The sequence below is a fragment of the Lagopus muta genome, chromosome 2 (assembly GCF_023343835.1).
Source record: "Lagopus muta isolate bLagMut1 chromosome 2, bLagMut1 primary, whole genome shotgun sequence".
Taxonomy (NCBI): Eukaryota; Metazoa; Chordata; class Aves; order Galliformes; family Phasianidae; genus Lagopus; species Lagopus muta.
In genome coordinates this window covers 35,455,031-35,473,808 of record NC_064434.1, presented here as the reverse complement: position 1 = coordinate 35,473,808, position 18,778 = coordinate 35,455,031, and the positions used below count along the sequence as shown (strand labels likewise).

The 18,778-nt window shown below is 39.6% G+C and overlaps 1 protein-coding gene across 2 annotated transcripts in view; it reads left to right on the top strand.

Annotated features, from left to right (window-relative positions):
- The first annotated feature begins 294 nt into the window (after positions 1-294).
- MDN1 (midasin AAA ATPase 1) overlaps positions 295-18,778 on the top strand; it is a 93,536-nt gene continuing 75,052 nt past the window's right edge. For both annotated transcript variants that reach the window (XM_048937782.1, XM_048937781.1), the window contains exons 1-11: positions 295-505; positions 5,197-5,423; positions 6,011-6,235; positions 8,619-8,726; positions 8,806-9,001; positions 10,827-11,039; positions 11,572-11,703; positions 13,335-13,438; positions 15,041-15,155; positions 16,407-16,600; positions 17,171-17,252. In XM_048937782.1, the coding sequence (XP_048793739.1) occupies positions 407-505; positions 5,197-5,423; positions 6,011-6,235; positions 8,619-8,726; positions 8,806-9,001; positions 10,827-11,039; positions 11,572-11,703; positions 13,335-13,438; positions 15,041-15,155; positions 16,407-16,600; positions 17,171-17,252 (1,695 nt within the window). In that variant the 5' untranslated portion in view covers positions 295-406. The remainder of the gene's footprint in view (positions 506-5,196; positions 5,424-6,010; positions 6,236-8,618; positions 8,727-8,805; positions 9,002-10,826; positions 11,040-11,571; positions 11,704-13,334; positions 13,439-15,040; positions 15,156-16,406; positions 16,601-17,170; positions 17,253-18,778) is intronic.

Genomic DNA, 18,778 nt, shown 5'->3' with positions numbered 1-18,778 from the left:
GGGCAGGTCGTGGCTCTGCCTCTTACAGTTGCCATCGCAGGGCCTCCTGTGACTGACGGGACAGCTGCCTCAGCGAACAGTGCAGCACAATCAGCGAAGCCCCGCGCACGGGAGCTTCGACCCGGATCCCACAGCACCCCGCCTGAGCAGTATGGCAGTTTGGGGACTACGTATCCCAGCATGTAGCGGACGCCAGTTCTTCCGGCAGCTCCCCGCCCGGCGAAGAGCTGCATTCTGGGAGCTGTAGTTTAACGCGCGCGCGGGGCCGACCCGCGGCGTCGCTGCCGGATGACGGCACCGGAAGCGGAAGTTGGGAGCGTGGTGCGCGTCCCTCGCGCGCCCCACGTGTCGCGCGGCGGTGGCCGGAGGTCGGGCGTTCCGCCTTCGCAGCCCCGCCGGCCCTAGCATGGCCGACCTGCGCTTTCACTTGGCTGAGCCGCTGCAGTTGGTGGCGCGCAGGAACGAGAAGAGCGGCGCGGAGCTGAGCAGATTCCTGGGCAAGCAGGTGAGTGGGCGGGGGTCGGAAGGCAGGGACGAGCCATGCCCCCTTCCTAGCCTTATTTCCCCACCGCGCCTCCGTGTCCTCGCTTGGGCTCTTGGCTGAAGCAGTCCTCTGCTACGTAGAGGCTTCTTTATCCCTCTTCTTTTCCCCGCTCCCGTGTCTCCTGTACTCCTCGTCCGGGCGTGTTCTCCCCAGCAAAGCTTCGGGATTTTCCGTATTCTTCAGGATGGCTCTGTGGGAGGGTGGCAGTGAGGGACAGCAGTCATGAGCCGCGTAGCGACGACGTCCCGTCCCGCAGCTGGGTGTTCTGCTGCCTGTTCACCATAAAGCAGCGTGTGGAGTGGGAATGGAGCTGGATTTCCTGCGGCGTGTTTCCCTTATTGCCGCGGTGATGTTGAAGGCACGCACTTTGTTTAGTGGCTTTCACGCTTCAGCTCCACGAGCCGTGAATAGCATGCCTGCTTTTAGCAGCACAGCTTGCCTGTGTCTGTGATGCACCTGTGGAGGTGTAACGACAGGATAGCAGCACATCGGGTGCCGTGTTACTGATGCTATTCACACCAGAGTTTCTGGAGACCCTAAGTACACGTTGATTCAAAATCTATGTTGTCTTTTGAGTGTCTAGAAAATCACAGAATCATTAAGGCTGGAAAAGAGCACTAAGATAATCTCCTCCAACCATCAATCCATCACCACATTCACTGTTTCTCAGTGCCAAACCTGTATGGTTCTTGAACATCCCCAGGAGCATTGACTCCACTATCTCCCTTGGCAGCCTGTGCCGATGTAGCATCACTCTTTCAGAGAAGAATTTTTTCTTAATAACCAGCCTGAACCACCCGTGGCATAACTTAAGGCCGTTACTTCTCATCCTGTCACTGTTATGTGGGGGAAGAGGCTGACCACCTCATTCCAGCCTCCTTTCAGGTTGTTAGAGTGTGATAAGAGAGTCTGCCCAGTGCCTCCTGCAGACTGAAGAATCCCAGTTTCCTCAGCCTCTTATCATAAGACTTGTGTTCCACTATTCCGGTTGTTTAAGAGTGAAAAGTAACCATATTTTTTCAAGACGTTGTCTTTTTCACTCCAAATTCCTGTCTGCTAGGTGAGAGTCTCATACAGATAATCAAAGCTCTCTGTTGGTGGAGAGGCAGCAGATAGATGGAGTGGTGAACAGAGAGTAAGTTCTGGGACTGCTAGAGAGTCTGAGCCCCTTTCTTTTCAGAGGTGCACTGAGGGAGGTGTGTGCTTTGAGTGTGAAACTCTCACCAGCTAGATCCTATGCAGAGAGTCTGGAAGAGCACCTTAATCAGCAATGGCCCGTTTTCTTGAAAACTGGATTTCATTTTCAAGCTTTGAAGCTACAGATTAAGGAGTACATTATACTTAGTTTACCCCTAGACAACCATGGGCTCCAGTTATTTTACCTGATTTTCCTGTCAGTATGTAACATAGGAAACATTTATTCTGTATATCTAGAGCCCTTTGCTATGTCTTCTTGGCCTTTCATTTATTCATTATTCCACAAAGTGTTACTCATGAAACTTGCTCACAGACTAAAAAACAATTTTTGAGATGTCTGATAAGGTGCTATGTGTGCTGATGGATGATCTTGCTTTAGTCGGATACAGAAATAGAGCCTTTTATGTAGAATATTAATATACCATTAACTCTGTAAGGGTACAGCAAATTTTGTGTTGTTAATGAGGAAAATGGGATGAAAATGGGACAAAAAGATCCCTAAAATGGTGTTTGTTTTTAATGACTTTTTATTTCAGAGTAAGCTTATAGCTATATGCCACTGTACATTTCTGTACCATCTAGAAAAAAATCAGCTATACAAACTGTCAGAGTTTGCTTCTGTGTGTTTTTGGAAGTCTATTTGAATCCAGTATGTCTTCACGTGTAATATTGCAAGTGCAGACTGTGCAAATGGACATACTTTTGGCTCTCTTTGGTAGTGTAATATCAGTGAAGATGTTCATTATATGTGAAGAATGAAAGAATCCTAGGAAGGGAACAGTGCAAAAATATCCTCGTTCCTTTATGTTCTTTACACGCCTCAGAGTTTTAAGCATTGCACAAATAGTGTAAGATAAAATTCAGAAAAAAAAAACCAACCCTTATGGTTGTTTTCTTTGTTTATTTTATGGAACCATCTGTATCTCATATTCTGTTTTACTATTTTAGCTGTGCATCATTTTGCCATTCTTTTTCCAATTTAAGAGAACTGTATTAATAACAGCTCCAACATTGTATTTATAGTCCTCTAATTTTAGGACTTCATGGCAAGATATGCCTTAGTTCCTTTAGTTTTTAGACTGGTGTAGAAAAATGAGGTGACCTGTGCTGATTTTACCCAGTGCTCAGTTACCATACTCAGAAAAATGTCCTCATAATTAAGGCAGACTACTGTTTCCTAAAACATAGCTTCACCTTTTAGTTTGAAAGTTTAGTCTTACAAGATGTAGCATTACAAGTAAGGGAAGGTATTTTGCACTTTCCGCCCCGGTGTGGATTCTCATGCTCTGTTTCTAGTTTTGAAGAGCTGTTATTTTTGTGAGACAACATGTTACGATCTATTAAAGAATACATTGGTAGAAAAGTCAGTATGTTCTCACTGGTCTCGGTAGCCTGTGCTGCTGTGTTGAGCATGAAGTGCTGGAGGAGGTGTAGGATAGTTCTGCCTTATTTTGCAGGAAACTGAAGTTACCTTGTTTTCCTTGTGATGCTGCACAACCCTCTTTTCATCTTGAAGCATATGACTTAGAAGAGTGCAAGTTTTCTCCTTATCTTACTGAATTAGGGAGGAATACCTGAGAGCTGTGACCAAAGGGGAGGCTGTCCTGTGGACTCAGGTTGTTCCCTGCTGTGATCCCTTCCTTCTCTGGAGTTTCAGACTCAACCAGATCTTAATAAAGACTTCTGTACTCAGTGGGCAACCACACAGTGCAGGTTGACTTACTGCTGGGAGAGCAATCAGGGGTCATCTTTAATTCCAGGACTTGATCCTGGCTGTGCTTCTCCTTAGTGTCTGTTCTGTTAACAGTGCATGTGTTTATTGGATATTTGGTGGGAATACTGTTTACAATGCTTTTTGGGCAGAGTTACCATCTTAGATTCAAATAGTAATACTGAACACTTGCAGATCAGCTGTCCTTTGCTACTGACTGAGAAAGTTGTGTACTTCACAAAGCTGCTTTTCATTATAAATCCCTCTACATATTATGCTTTTCCATAAAGTTTTTCTTTTATACTGAAAGGCTCTAGAATCAAATATACAATTTCTTTGTAGAATGAGAGTGTTGCCACTGTGTTTTTTTTCTTTCTTTTATTCTTTATATCTCTTTTGTATATCCTAAGGGTAATATAGATGATGATTTAAAAAAAATCACATGCTCTCACAAAATTTCTAATTGATTTGGTGCACAGTAGTCGAGTACCTAGAGAATATTACTGAATGAGACTGATCCATTACAGTTATTTGCTGCTTTATTGTTAATCGTTCCTTCTGTTTGATACTAAAAGTTCTGGTTAACGAATTAAGCACCGTGTTGTGCCTTGTTTGGGTAACCAAAGATGTGTTTGATTAGGATGCAGAAGGTACTTGTTATTTACTTGTTATTAACCACTTGAGATTAATTTGATAGTTTTAATGTTTGTAATGTGTATCTCGGTTTCCCTGATTTCTTACATGCTGAATGAGTGAAATCTTGCAGCTTGAACAAGTACCTACATATGCTAAGTGGATGTCAACTGTGGTAAAGCCTTAGGAGTTCACCTTTGGAAAGCAGTGTTGAGGAGTTCTTGTAGCATTGAAATGATCCTGTCTTCATGCACAGCAGCAGGTTTTACACAACTAACAGAAGTCCAGGGCAGGCAGGAATTGATAGCATGTGTTGCTAAAATGAGGCTATCTGAATTGCTGAGTGTTTCCACAGAAGTTCAGTAAGTGACTGTTTTCTCTGGGAAGCTTCCCTGCCTAGCTGATGTTTACTGCTGTTTGACAGGAAAGAGGAAGTAGTGGTGATGTGAGTGTTTACTCAGTCATTGCAGTAGGGGAGGGTGGAAGGTCAATGTTGAGAGCAAAGCCACTTTAGTGCAAATTCATGATCTTCATTTTTTCCTAAGTCAAAGCACTGTTATGTGCTAAAGATCACCGAAGTGGAACGGTGTTTGGGTAACAGCATTATGTCAAAGACCAGTGAAACTTAAGCTGAAATAAACCAGAAACTGTGGTTCTTCGGTAACAAAGTTTGGAAGATTGTGTATGTTTTGGTGTTTCATTTTTCCCTACAGTAGATCTGAATCTGTTCTGTGTATATTCTAAAGCCTAACATTCTACTTTGCGTAAAGGAACATTTTTATACAAGAGTAAGAAAGAAAAAAACCTCAACTTCAACTTGCAGGTGTATGCTTTTTGTCATTATTCATCATAATGGCTTCTAATAGGAAAGTAATAACTAAACTTTTTTGAAAACTTGAATTTGTAATTTTTTATAATTCCTGTTTAGTGGTGTCATTTTTCATGACACTCATTTCCAGTTTTTTAAGTATGGAGAACTGTATCAAATAAGTTCTTCCACTGGGTGTTTTTTTCCTGTAGAGTTCACTATGAAACCTATAGGAATAGTTCTGAAACTAAAAGGCTGTGTAATTTCCCTCTAAACCAGTTCCTTCTTTCTTTTTTTCCCTAGACTTGGACTCAACAGGATCGACAGTGCATCCTTGATACTCTAGCACTGTTATTACTGGATAAAGAATGCACTCTATTAATTGGCCGTCAGCTTCGTCCAATCTTGCTGGACTTGTTGGAACGAAATGCAGTTGCCATTAAAGCTGGTGGCCAAATCAACCACGATCGGCATGAAAGGCTGTGCGTAGCCATGAGCAAGCTGGTTGCTGACCATCCGGATGTTTTGCCGTAAGTAACATAATGCTTCAGAGTGCGTGCTTGCCAGTATTCACTGGTGATGGGAGGTGTTGTTACAATGCTTTGGCTTGTCTTTTGCAGTAGCAAATGCACTTTCAGTAGAAAGAATGACTTACAAAACACGAGTTTTAAGCAGTGTTTCTTTAAATTCAATTATGAGGTAATATCTAGCATGACTTTTATCTTAGATCATTTGATCAGAATGAAAGTGAAACAGTTGACTTTATCTGCTAACAACCAAAATGTCTGTATTTAATTTAGATCTGTAGGCTTGTAGAATGGAAAGCTGCCTGAGAGTTAGTACTACTTTTTCAGTAAACAAGAGAAATCAGAGATTTTACCATAGTTGCTGCTGTTTCCCCTTACTAATCAATAATAATCTCTAATACAGTAAAGCATCTGTTGTAGGCTGGTAGTTGAAGTGGTTGTTTTTCCTAAGCATGGACAAAGTTAAATACAAGCCTCATTAACACTGTGTCATCAGTTACTGTTTCTGGACCTCTGAATTGAAACATTAGTATTTTCCTTTGCTCTGATTTAGATGTCTAACTTTCTCTCTCTTTTTTTTCTTTACAAAGATTTGCTTTAAGATATTTTAAGAACACATCACCAGTTTTCCAGAGGCTTTTCCTGGAGAGCTCAGATGCAAACGCAGTCCGATATGGGCGCAGACGAATGAAGTTACGGGACCTCATGGAAGCATCATATAGATTTTTACAAAAGGAACAATTGATTTTCCGGGAATTGTGGGACTGGAGCGTGTGTATTCCACTCCTGAGGAGTCATGACACTTTGGTCCGTTGGTAAGTTTAAAAATTTCAAGTCTTTTCTGTAGAAAAGATAGCTGTACCTTGAATTCAGAAAGTATGGGAACAAGAGTTTTGGCAGATATTTGGCTTAAATTTTGGCCAGGATGATGTGCATTCAGCTACTTAGCATCTTTATCAGTGGCATAGGTGATGGGACTGAGTGCACCCTCAGCAAGTTTGCTGATGGTACCAAGCTGAGCAGTGTAGTTGGTACAGCACAAGGAAGGGATGCCATCCAGAGGAGCCTTGATAAACTCCAAAGGTAGGCCCTTGTGAAACAAAGGTTCAACAAAACGAAGTGCAACTTTTTGCACTTGGGTTGAGGTAATCTCAGCTATGAATACAGTCTGGGAGAACTCCTTGAGAATAGTCCTGCTGAGAAGGACTTCGGAGTGTTGGTTGGTTGAAGAAAAACTTAACATGAGCCAGCAGTGTGCACTTATGGCCCAGAGAACTGGTATCCTGTATTTTAACAAAAGAGGGGTGGCCAGCAGGATGAGCGAGATGGTTGTCCCTCACCACTCTGCCCTCATGAAGCTCCAGCTGGAGTAGTGCATCCAAGTCTGGGGACCCCAAAACAGGAAAGATGTGGAGCTTTTGGGGTGAGTCCAGAGGATGGCCATGAATATGATCCAAGGGCTGGATCACCTCTACTATGAAGATAGGCTGAAGGAACTGGGCTTATTCAGCCTGGAAAAGAGAAGACTGCAGGAAGATCACATTGTAGCCTTTCAGTATTTAAAGGAAGTTTATAAACATGAGGAAAAACAACTTTTTACATGGGTAAATAGCAGTAGAATAAGGCGGAATGGCTTTAAAATAAAGGCAGGAAGATATAGGTTAGATGTCAGTAGTAACTTTTTTACTGGAGTCGGTGGTGTCATGCTGAAATAGGTTGCCCAGGGAGGTTGTGAATGCCCACTCCTTGGAGGTGTTTAAGGCCAGGTTGGATGGGGCCCTGATCTAATATTTGATCTAGCAGCTGGCAACTCTGCCTGTGGCAGAGGAATTAGAACTTGATCCTTGAGGTCCCTTCCAACCCAAGCCGTTCTACAGTTCTATTATATTCTTGGAAAAATAAGTAGAATTACTAATTAATTTGTTGATAGATTTGTTGCCAACCTCATGAAGTTCAACAAAGCCAATTGCAAAGTCCTGCAGCTGGGTCTGAGCAACCCCAAGCACAGATACAGGTTGAACGGGGGATGGCTTGAGGGCAGCCCTTAGGAGAGGGATTTAGAAGTGTTGGTTGACGAAAAATTCTATGTGAGCTGGCAATGCAGCTCAGAAGGCCAACCGTATCCTGGGTTTGCATCAAGGGAAGCATGACCAGCAAGTCAAGGGAGGTGATTTCACCCCCTCTACTGTACTCTTGTGAGATCCTACCTGTAGTACTGCATACAGCTCTGGGGCCTCCTACTCAAGAATGACATGGAGTTGTTGGAGAGGTCCGAGGAGGGCCATAAAGAAGATCAGAGGTCTGGAGCACCTCTCCTATGAAGAAAGGTTGAGAGAGTTGGGGCTTTCCCGCCTAGAGAAATAAAGGCTTCAAGGGGACCTTATGGCAGCCTTCCAGTATCTGGGTATCTGGGGAGGGACATTTTATAAGGGCATGTAATGACAGGACAAGGGGAAATAGTTTTAAACTGGAAAAGGGTAAATTTAGATGCGATATTAGGAAGAAATTCCTTGCTGTAAGGGTGATGAGACACTGGAACAGGTTGCTCAGCGAGGTTGTGGATGCCCATTTCCTGGAGGCATTCAAGGCCAGGCTGGATGGGGCTTTGAACAGCCTGGTCTAATGGGAGATGTCCCTGCCTATAGCAGGGGTTTGGAGCTAGATGATCTTAAAGATCCCTTCCAGCTCAAACCATTCTATGATTCTTTTGTTATGAGGCAGCTTTGTGTTATAATGAAGCCAAGAATATAGGAGTTGTTTATTCTTTGGCACTGAGTCTTGAGTTCAGTGTATTATGGTTAATTTAGAAATAACATGAAATTGCAGATTTGAAGGGGTAATGTGATCATTTGAATGGGAAAATGGGAAGAAAGAGAAAATGTAGTTTTCATTGTTTTGTACATTTACCTTCATTTGTTTAGGAAAGTCCCAACTTCTACTGTATTTCTGTTTTTTCAGCATTCAGAGGAATGTTAGCTAGTCATATGTTAATAATACATTATATAATGACAGAATTTCTTTTCTCTGGAGAAATATATCAGAAAAAAATTTAAAATGTTAAGCATAGCTTTAATTTCTAAAGAGAAAGTTATCTTCATGTTTTTCCAAAATTGGTATTTTGATTTGCAAGTAAGAGTTGTCAAGCTAAATGTTTTACAACTATAATTTGACATGTTTTGTTCTAAATATAATTTTTAGGTATACTTCAAACTGTCTAGCTCTGGTTACTTGTATGAACGATGAACATAAATTGTCTTTCATGAAGAAGATCTTCAGTCCTGAGGAGCTGACACATTTCAGACTAAAGTAGGAACTTTTTCAATAATGAACAAAGTTGATTTGTTGATGACTTTCACTGGAATTAACATACATGTGGATTTGACAGGTTACTAGAAGAATCTCAGGTGCAGAATGTGGAACAAGCCCTTGTTTTGGCCAATCCAGACTCCTCATTTTGGCAAAAGGAGAAAGAAGTGCAATATAAACAAGGTCATATTGTATCGAGTGACCTATCTGCAAATGTAGTAGCTGTATGTGGTATTGTGCTGCCTAGACTAAAGCTTGTCTCTGAAGAACAGTGGGTATGTAACCCAGTGTTAAATCTGTACTTTTTTTTTTAATAATTTCCTCTGCGGTGAACTGACTTTATTCCTACTAAAATGTTATTGGGATGCTGTGGATGATTTGTGTATCTGTGTTTTTTTGATGAATGCTGTAAGCTAGTGATACGTTATATTGGAACTACAGGGAAGTTTTGCTGTGGAATGAAACAGTGAAAGTATAATAAGGCTTCCAGTACCTGAAGGGGGATACAGGAAAGCTGGGGAGGGACTTTTTATAAGAGCATGTAGTGACATGATGAGGGGAAATGGTTCTAAACTGGAAGAGGGTAGATTTAGACTAGCTATTAGGAAGAAATTCTTCACTGTGAAGGTGGTGAGATACAGGAGCAGGTTGACCAGTGAGGTTGTGGATGTCCCCTCCCTGGTAACATCCAAGGCCAGGCTGCGTGGGGCTTTGAGCATGCTTATGGAGAGGGAGGTGTCCCTGCTTAAGCAGGGGCTTGGAACTTGATGAACTTAAAGGTCTTTTTCAATCCATACCATTCCATGACTCCGTGATTCTAATAGTTCTGTTGATCTCATCTTTGTAGCAGTACTTAAGAATATGCTATAAGAGAAGTCGTGCTTTGTGCTATGCAGAGATATTATCGAGAACCTTTCTCTGAAGTTACATCCTTAAATGAAAGCAAAGCTGCTTCTCACTCTTCTAGATGGTAGAATTAAGGAAGAACTTACTTTCTGCATTTCACTTGAGTGAAGCATGATGCAGAATGTAGTGTAGTGCTTTACAGTTTGAACAAAACCATCAAATGCAATAGTATGTTTAAGTAGCATTTCTTCTGACCTATTTTTTCTTGAGATGCTATTGATCGTGAACTGTTCTGGTTCTTTTTTGTAGTTGCAGTCAGTATTCTTGACTAGTTTTCTTATTAAGGCATAATTTTTGATTGTATTTGGCCTGAGTATTGTTACTTAATTTTGTAACACATTTACAAATGAAGGACGAAGAGGTAAATGAAGACTGCTAATATGCAAAATTCTCTGAGTAGCAGAATGAGAGCTTTTTCCTCTTTTTTTCTTTTGCTCCTTTGCTTCTGTGATTTAAGTTACTGTCTTAACTTTGTGCATATGTGTGTGTACACAGAATTGAGTACATGGCTTGAAATTCATTGCGGCAGAGAGAAACTTTTGAAACAGAGTCTTTGTGCTATATGCTGACATATTAGTGAGTGTAGAACGATAACAATATTTGTAGACATCTGTCACTGATGAATTTACCTTCAATAAACTGTATCCATTGCAGTTTGAATGAAGCAACAAGTTATTCTGAATTTAATTACCCAGCCCCCCATGCATTGTGTTTAATGACCTTTTACTTTGGCCTGTGCAGCAAGAAGCAAATACTGCACATCAGTTTTTATGTTCATACGTAACCTGAGTCTAACTGCTATTTATTTTTTTAATTGGGATCCATTCTGATGACTTAATTTCATTTGTATTACAAATTGTATTTGATTGACATGAATGTGGTGATTGAACAGTTACTTTGTCTGCTGACAACTTAGTGTGAACTCCCTTTGGGAACAAATTGTACATACACTAAATTGAGTGTTTCACTTATAATAGGTTTTTGATGAAGTCTTATTTTAATATCTATCATTAAATACAGTCTTCATAGTCCACAGATCTAGGAAGTTTAATTTTAGTTGATGTGTGTTGACAGATCTGTAGGCTAACATTTTCTGATAATCATACTTGCTTTCATAATTGTTCTGTGTAGTAAAACCTGTATATATAAAAAAAAAGCAATTTCAGTATAGTAACTCAAATTTTGTTTTAACAGGAAAATACCACCAGCCATTTTGTTTTGGTTGAATCTGCCTGCACTAATCTTCAAAACCTTGCTATTGCTGTAGCATTTCAGAGTCCTGTTTTATTGGAGGGACCAATAGGATGTGGCAAGACTACTTTAATTGAATATTTAGCAGCTGTTACAGGAAGAACAAAGCCTCCTCATATTTTGAAAGTCCAACTTGGGGATCAAACTGATAGCAAGGTAACCGATGACATTGTTTTATCATAGATGATCAGACATTATTTTGAAAGTGTGGACTGGCTTTTCTAATAAGATAATGTATAAATTTTTTGCGAAGACCTCACAACCTTCAGCTTCTTACCATATTGTTCTGGCTATTGCTGAGAGCAATAGATCTGAAGAAAAATCAGTTCAGCTTCATTATTATTTAAATTCTGCAGATAATTGTATGTTATCCATTCTGTTTTAAGCTATGTGTTTGTCAGGGCTTTTCCTGTGTTTCCTGTGTTATGCTGTTGATTTTCCATTAGTTACAGTGGCATACTATGTACATAGACATCTAATTACCTGGTTTATTTTTGTTACTGTGCTTCAGTTATGTTATCGTAGATGTGGAGGAATTAAACTTCTTTTTCTTGAAGTGTAATGATAGACCCATATTACTATGATTAACAGATAGTGTTATTTGCATCCCAGTTTTGGTCATTTTCACTTTAAATTATGAAGGCATGTAATGAACAAGTCTCTAATTTACCACTTGTTTCTGTCATAGACGCTGCTTGGTATGTATCGTTGTACAGATGTCCCAGGGGAGTTTGTTTGGCAACCTGGAACCTTGACACAAGCTGTTACCAAGGGTCATTGGATACTTCTAGAGGATATTGATTATGCTCCTCTGGATGTGGTATGTAGGTTCTTGCTCACTATAAAGTGCTTATTTTCAGACTGTAATAGCAATTTTGGGATTCCAGTCACTGTGAGTTCTGTGGCAGTTAACTGAAAATAAAGGTTCTTCAACAGAGGTTAAAAAAAAAAACTGGCCTGGCTTTGTTCAAAGATATTTACACTGTAATTGTTGTCGCTGCTTTAGAGCAGTCATAACATTGCCCCTGATTTCACTCTGAAGAATTGCAGTGATGCTGGTGATGAGCTATGTCTCTTTTAAATAGTGTTCCGGTGTTTGAAAACAAATGTGACTCCAAAAACCACAGAATGTCAAAGTCACTGTATTAGGTTGCTGTTGATAGTAAGATTTTTTTCTAGTGTGTTTTTTAAAAAAAATATTTTTTTTCTGTTGATACGTATTTCTTTCCTCTGGCCTGGTAATTAAAAATATACTGTTATATTAAGCACTATGGATTTTAACTGATATCCTGTATTCAAATTCAGAGCTGGTACTTGTTAGAAATGTCATCCTTCTCCTTCTAAATAACAGTTGCAGAAATCCTATCTCTTGCAGAAATGATGTTATAGAGTTGTTTTGCTGTATAAGCCTACTGGACATTCTGCAAATAGTTGTTTTCTTTTGTATCTGTTTTGTAAAACATCCTTTATGCAACTAACAAACCTGATATCTTGCTTTATTGGGCTCCAAGCTTACAAATCATAGAGAATTTATAGAAACACCTATAAACATCATATATCACAGAATCACAGAATGGCCAGGGTTGGAAGGGACCTGAAGGATCATGAATCTCCAACTCCCCTGCCACATACAGGGCCACCAACCTCCACGTTTAATGCTAAACCATATATGTATTATACAGTTTTTTAGTTGCCAGAGGCTCCTGCAGTTCTTTGCTACTGTGGATTCAGCACATTGCATTCATAAACATGCCCCAAATAGTGTCATGCATTCATCTCTCTTTTTCTTCTGGTCTCCCCTGTAGGCATCCTGGTTTTTTTTGTTTTTTTTTGTTTTTTTAATATCAAAGTCTCCATGCTTGCCTTCCTCCCTGCTGAAGCAGTGTTGTGGAGCTACCTGCCTTTTCTTTTATTCCACCATTACTACTGTCCTTCTGCATGGAAGGATTGATTCTTTAAATACATACCTTGCTCTTCAGGAGAGTAGCAGGATATACACTATAACAGTGTTAATGTTTTAGAATGACATCTTTGAGATTAACATTGTCTTTGTTCAGGTAGATTAAAAAAAAAAAAAAACAAAAAAAACCCAAGCCTTATGACACTTCTAAGAACAAGGTCAGTTATTTGGCAACTCAAAACCATTAGTTTTAGTTTGGATTTGCAGTGAAAACTGTCATTTCCATTCTCATGTTAAACCTGAATGGAGGAGATAGAAGGTAGGGAGGGAATCATACCTGTGACTTCTAACTGAATAAACTAATTGAGACTCAGTGATTCCTTTTAGTGTCACTTAAAAGTTCAGTCTGCAGGAAAAGGTGTTGCTGACAATGTAGTGAGGCTCATTGGATAAGCATTTCATATATGGATTGAGTGTGACTGGCTAAGATGTTTGTTAATGTTTCCCCACCCAAGAAAAGAACGCTTCATAGAGTTTCTCTTCTTCCACAGATCTCTGTCCTGATTCCTCTTCTGGAAAAAAAGGAGTTGCTAATTCCTGGTCGTGGTGACTGCTTGAAAGTAGCACCGGGATTCCAGTTTTTTGCAACCAGGAGGTAAGCATGTAAATTTAAATGAGTTAATACAAATTGTCATATTTTTAAGTCTGTTCTAGCAATATCCAACTGTAAGGGGATAGAAGCTGTGGAAGTTGTGAAAGAGACTTTTTCCATTTTAAAGGAATGTTATATTACTACTGGGTAGAGCAGAAAAACTGCTTCTACAAGTCTGAAGGTATAAAACTTCTGGAGGAAAAAAAATATTAAATTAATTCCACCACATAACAAAATAGCGCTCTTTGTAATTACTGTGTGAAGAATGCTTATGATTGATACTCACGAGGTATCTTTGATTGATACTCACAAGGTATCTTGTCTCTTTATGTTGCATATGATAGGCTTAACTTAATGTCAGTCATCTTTATGCAGGTGTCTTTAAAAAGATTTTACAGTACAAGAAAAAAAACAGTGATAAAAGAATAAGTGATTTGGAAAGCAGAGAAAGGCAAGGTGTGCATGACAGTACAATGACAAATGAAGGGTAAACAGAATCACAGAATGGACTGGGTTGAAAAGAACCTTAAAGATCATCTACTTTCAACCCCCTTGTTGTGGGTAGGGTTGCCAACCACTAGACCAGACTGCCCAGAGCCACATCCAGCCTGGCCCTAATGCCTCCAGGGATGGGGCATCCACACCCTCCTTGGGCACCCTGTTCCAGTGTGTCACCACCCTCTGTGAAAAACCTCCAGCTAATTTCTAACTTAAAATCTACCCTGTCTCAATTTAAAACCATTCCTCCTTGTCCTATTACTATCAACCTATGTGAACGGTTGTTCCCCCTCCTGTTTATAAGCCATCATGAGGTCTACTCCAAGCTAAACAATCCCAGTTCCCTCAACCTTTCCTCATAGGAGAGTTGCTCCAGCCCTCTGACCATCTTAGTGGCCCTCCTATGGACTCGCTCCAAGAGCTCCACGTCCTTCCTGTACTGGGGGCCCCAGGCCTGGACACAGCACTGCAGATGGGGCCTCACAAGAGCTGAGTAGAGGGGGACAATCACCTCCCTCTCCCTGCTGGCCACCCCTTTTTTAATGCAGCCCAGAATACAGTTGGCCTTCTGGGCTGCAAGTGCACACTGCTGGCTCATGTCCAACATGTCCAGGACTCCCAAGTCTTTCTCCGCAGGGCTGCTCTCAAGGACATCTTCCCCCAGTTTGTATGAATACCTGGCATTGCTCCAGCCCAAGTGCAGTATCTTGCACTTGGCTTTATTGAACCTCATTAGGTTTTCAATGGCCCACTTCTCCAGCCTGTCCAGGTCCCTCTGGATGGCTTCCATTCCTTCCAGTGTATTGGCTGCGCTGCTCAGCTTAGTGTCATCCACAGACTTGCTGAGGGTACGCTCGATTTTATCATCGGTGTTATTGATAAAGATGTTGAAGAGCACCAGTCCCAAAGGCCAACTCTTGGGGGACACTGCTTGTGACCAGCCTCCACCCAGACACAGAACCATTGATCACAACCATTTGGCTGTCACCAAATATAGGCATACATGTTATCCTGTCACAGCAGTGTTTAATGTGTTCTCTGCACTGAAAATAATGAATTCACCACTACGATACAACATGTGTGTTTCTTCATGTTATTTTTATTCAGAGTATTCAGTTGTGGCGGAGGTTGGTACAGACAGCAAAGCAGCCATGCTGCTCTTCTGGACAAGTATTGGACCAAAATACACATGGATAACATGAACAAAATAGAACTCAAGGAGGTATGATATGTTTTGCTCTACTGTGGTATATGAAGATGTTTTAATTAAGGACAGTGATGATTTTCAGTAATAAATTTGATCCTTTTCTCTGCAAGTTCAGTAATACACACACACTTATGACTTCAGAAATCTGTCAATTTTGAAGTAAATGGTTAGTTTGATCAGAAAATAAGAAGTTAACTGTACAAGGATTGTTGGAATTTTGCTTTGAATGGATCTAAGAATCAAATTACTTTGCCTTTTTGTAGCCCACAGAGATTTAAAAAAATGTGGGGGGAGGAAGGGTAATGGATCTTATTACAATCCAAAGTCCTAAGTTTTGAGATGAAAAGTGGTTACTAAGTTATGAACTACAAATGTTTGTTTCTAATAACATCTTTTCTTAAAATTTCTTAGGATTTTTTTTGCTTAGTTTAGTCCATCCGCAAATTAATTGTCCATGACTTATGTGAAATAGAATTCTCTAAACAATTTTCTTTAAACTTAAAAAATTTGAATTGTAAAAGAGCCTTACTGAAGTGAAAAGGTGATTTATCTCTAGCAGAAAATTTGAAAGAAACTTATGAATGATCTTAAAATATCAGTGTGTTTTCCTATTTTGTCATTTACCAGCTAATTATTAATAATGGGGCAAGAGCAGCACCTTCTGCTGTCCTGGCCAGTCTTAGAAGTCAGTTTGACAGGGGAATATCAGCACTGTTTCCTGGCCTGGGTTTATGAAAAGTTCATTTGTGGAAGCAGTGATTTTGATTGGCAAGCTTTAGCAGAGAGCTGAGCTGAAAGGAAATTAGAGAAGAAAACTTAGTCCCTTGCGTATCTTAATCAGGGCAGTGAATCGATAACTTGAGTGCTCAAAAAAGTTGTCATAAAGTGGAAGAGGAGAGAAGACTTTCTGTGACAAGTTTTAAAATTGTTTCTTTATGACTTGAGTTCATAGGTAGAGTGGAATGTGCTTTCATTCCTTCTGTTGGTGTTTGTGCAAGATATTAAATGGATTGCAGTAGAGTTTAATGAGCATAATTCTCTTGGCATCCAAATTGATATCTTAAGCAAATTTAAGCCATTGTGATTTTTTAAGAAGAGAGATTACGAAGGACTGGTTTTGTGCAGCTTGCTGCCTTGAGTGTTGGTTCCTGTTGAACTGCATCCTCTGGAAATTTGCCAGGCTGATGGCTTCCTTCCAATGATTAAGGTTTGCCTTTTATTTTATTTTTTTGCCATTTTTTTTCTTCTTTCTTTTTCTGCTTTCAGATTCTTCAGAGCAGATACCCCAACCTTGCTCTTGTAACTGATCACTTGCTAGACATCTTCATTCACCTTACAGGAGAGAAATACCAGGCATCAGAAAACACTGATTGTGATTCCAGGCCCATATCAGAAGATGCATCAGAATCAAGATCAGAAAATAAGAAACCAAATCTGGAAGGACGAGAACTTTCTCTAAGGTTGTGTAGGAACAAATTTATCAGCTATCTGTGGTGTTCAGGTGTTCATGTTTTAAATTTTTCTTTTAACATTGTTAGAAATTCAAATAATTAAACTGAAAATGGGAGGAGTCAGTTTTGAATTATAAAATTATGTTTACTGTATAAAACATAAAACATTATGTTTACTATTGTAAAAAGAAAATCTCAAATTATTTCCTTTAGTTTCCTATTATACTTGAAAAGATTTTGTTGTTGATAATAATCTGAATATCTGTCAAGTAGTTCTCGATACCTTTCTGGGTGAATAGCATGCTGGTTTTCATGTTTTCAGTTTCATAATTGATCCCAATAATGGTTGAATGGAATACATATTATCTGTTTCCAAGCAACCTTTTAGAAGGCAATAGTGTTTGTCTTTATGTGCTCATCTATCCCTTTGAATATAGCATCCTTTTTTGTGCGTGCCTTCCTGTGTACAACTTAAATAATAATTAGGTGTGGAGCTGCCAGATGACTTAATGAAGTAAGCTGTACATGAGAAAAGATGCTGTGAATTTTGACTGTTGTACTAAATGTTTTTCTTTTTAGAGACTTATTGAATTGGTGCAGCAGAATTGCTTACAACTTTGACAGTTCTTCCTCAACCACAGCAGTGAATATTTTTCAGGAGGTGCGGTAAGATTTAATCTGGAAATTGCTTTCCCACATTGCGTCACAAATCTTAAAAAAATTCTGTTTGGGAATGTGAGACAGAAATTTATATTTAAATATTTATTTCTATTCCTCGGAAGTAATTGAACCATGGTTGGGATGTTTGTCTTCTGTGTGTTAAAAGCTTTTCTTATTTTTAGGAAAGCTTTTGCGTTAAGGTGCTAGAAACCAATCCAGACTTAGTGCTGCTACGCAGGAAAGCATGATGCAACAGTTTCAATTGATTTGAGTTGGGATTGTAAATAACTGAGGAAGTTTTACTTTTCATTTAAGCATTTGTTTCATTCACTTGTGTTGCACATAGTATATGCAGTAAGAAGGCTCCAGGCTTAGATGAGGGAGTGTTTAAAATATTAGATGTTCTTGATGTTTGCTACTCGTTGTTCAGGAGCTGTATTTATTCCCAGACCTCACTGTAGATGTCTCAGAGAGAGAGTAAATGTAAAATGTATTTATGAGGAATGCTTCCAAAATTAGAGTTAAAATATGAAATAAAGGGTATAACAATATAGATACATTCAAAACTAGATCTAGAAGCTGAATTTATTATAAGGAACATAATCTTCTCTTTTCTACAAAGGCACTGCACTGCTTATTGTTTAATATCACATCTGTGCAGTGGTAGGAGCTTGTGTCTAGAAACATGTTCAAAAATACTAAGGGTTGTTTCTTTGTTTATGTTGGGATAGATTTACATGGCATGTAATAGCTGAAGTGCATTTCTAGATAATTTAAAAATAGCTTCTCTTTTTAAGGTGCCCCTCCTTTGTATTTATGCTTTGGAGATGTTAGATTTTACTCTTTAGTGTTTAGTTAATGGGGCACTAGTATGCTGCTGCTGCTGAATAAATACATTTTAGGTAATGTGGATATTGAGGAGTATATCATTTAGTGATGTCCGTGAGCATACAGAGTAAGTATTTGGGTCTGTTCACAGAAGCAGTGGAGCTGTGGTTCTTTTGATGATACAACTGGTATTGAATCCATGACATGCACTGGCATAGCACACGTCCATAGGATGTGTGTTAGTTGCACAGTGTGTTAAGTGTTACTTGTCTGAATTTACGGAGAGTGCTTACTCCCTTCAGTTCCCCTCTCCCAGTTTAGTTGTGGCTGATGTGCTGCATTCTGTGACAGTAACCCAGCTCAGTGGTGGAGCTTCTTGGCCTTTCTGTTTCAATCTGAGCTGAATCCCAGTGATAGTCATCAGCTCTGTTCTCAGTAATCTTGTATTCTTCATGTAACTTAGTATCTGAATCTCTCAGTAGGAGTAGATACTTAAATTTGTAGAATAATTTTAAGATTCGTTTTTCTTGAAGTGTGAGACATCCTTCCTACTTCTTTTTTAAATTGAGAATTTTTCAAGTATTCATCAGTCAGATGCCTTCCTAAGTTATAGGATCTTGCAGCTTTATTTTTTCTTCACTTTGCTCCAGTCATCTAAAAATAGCTTTTGTTACTGGATATTGAAATGTTTTTGCATTC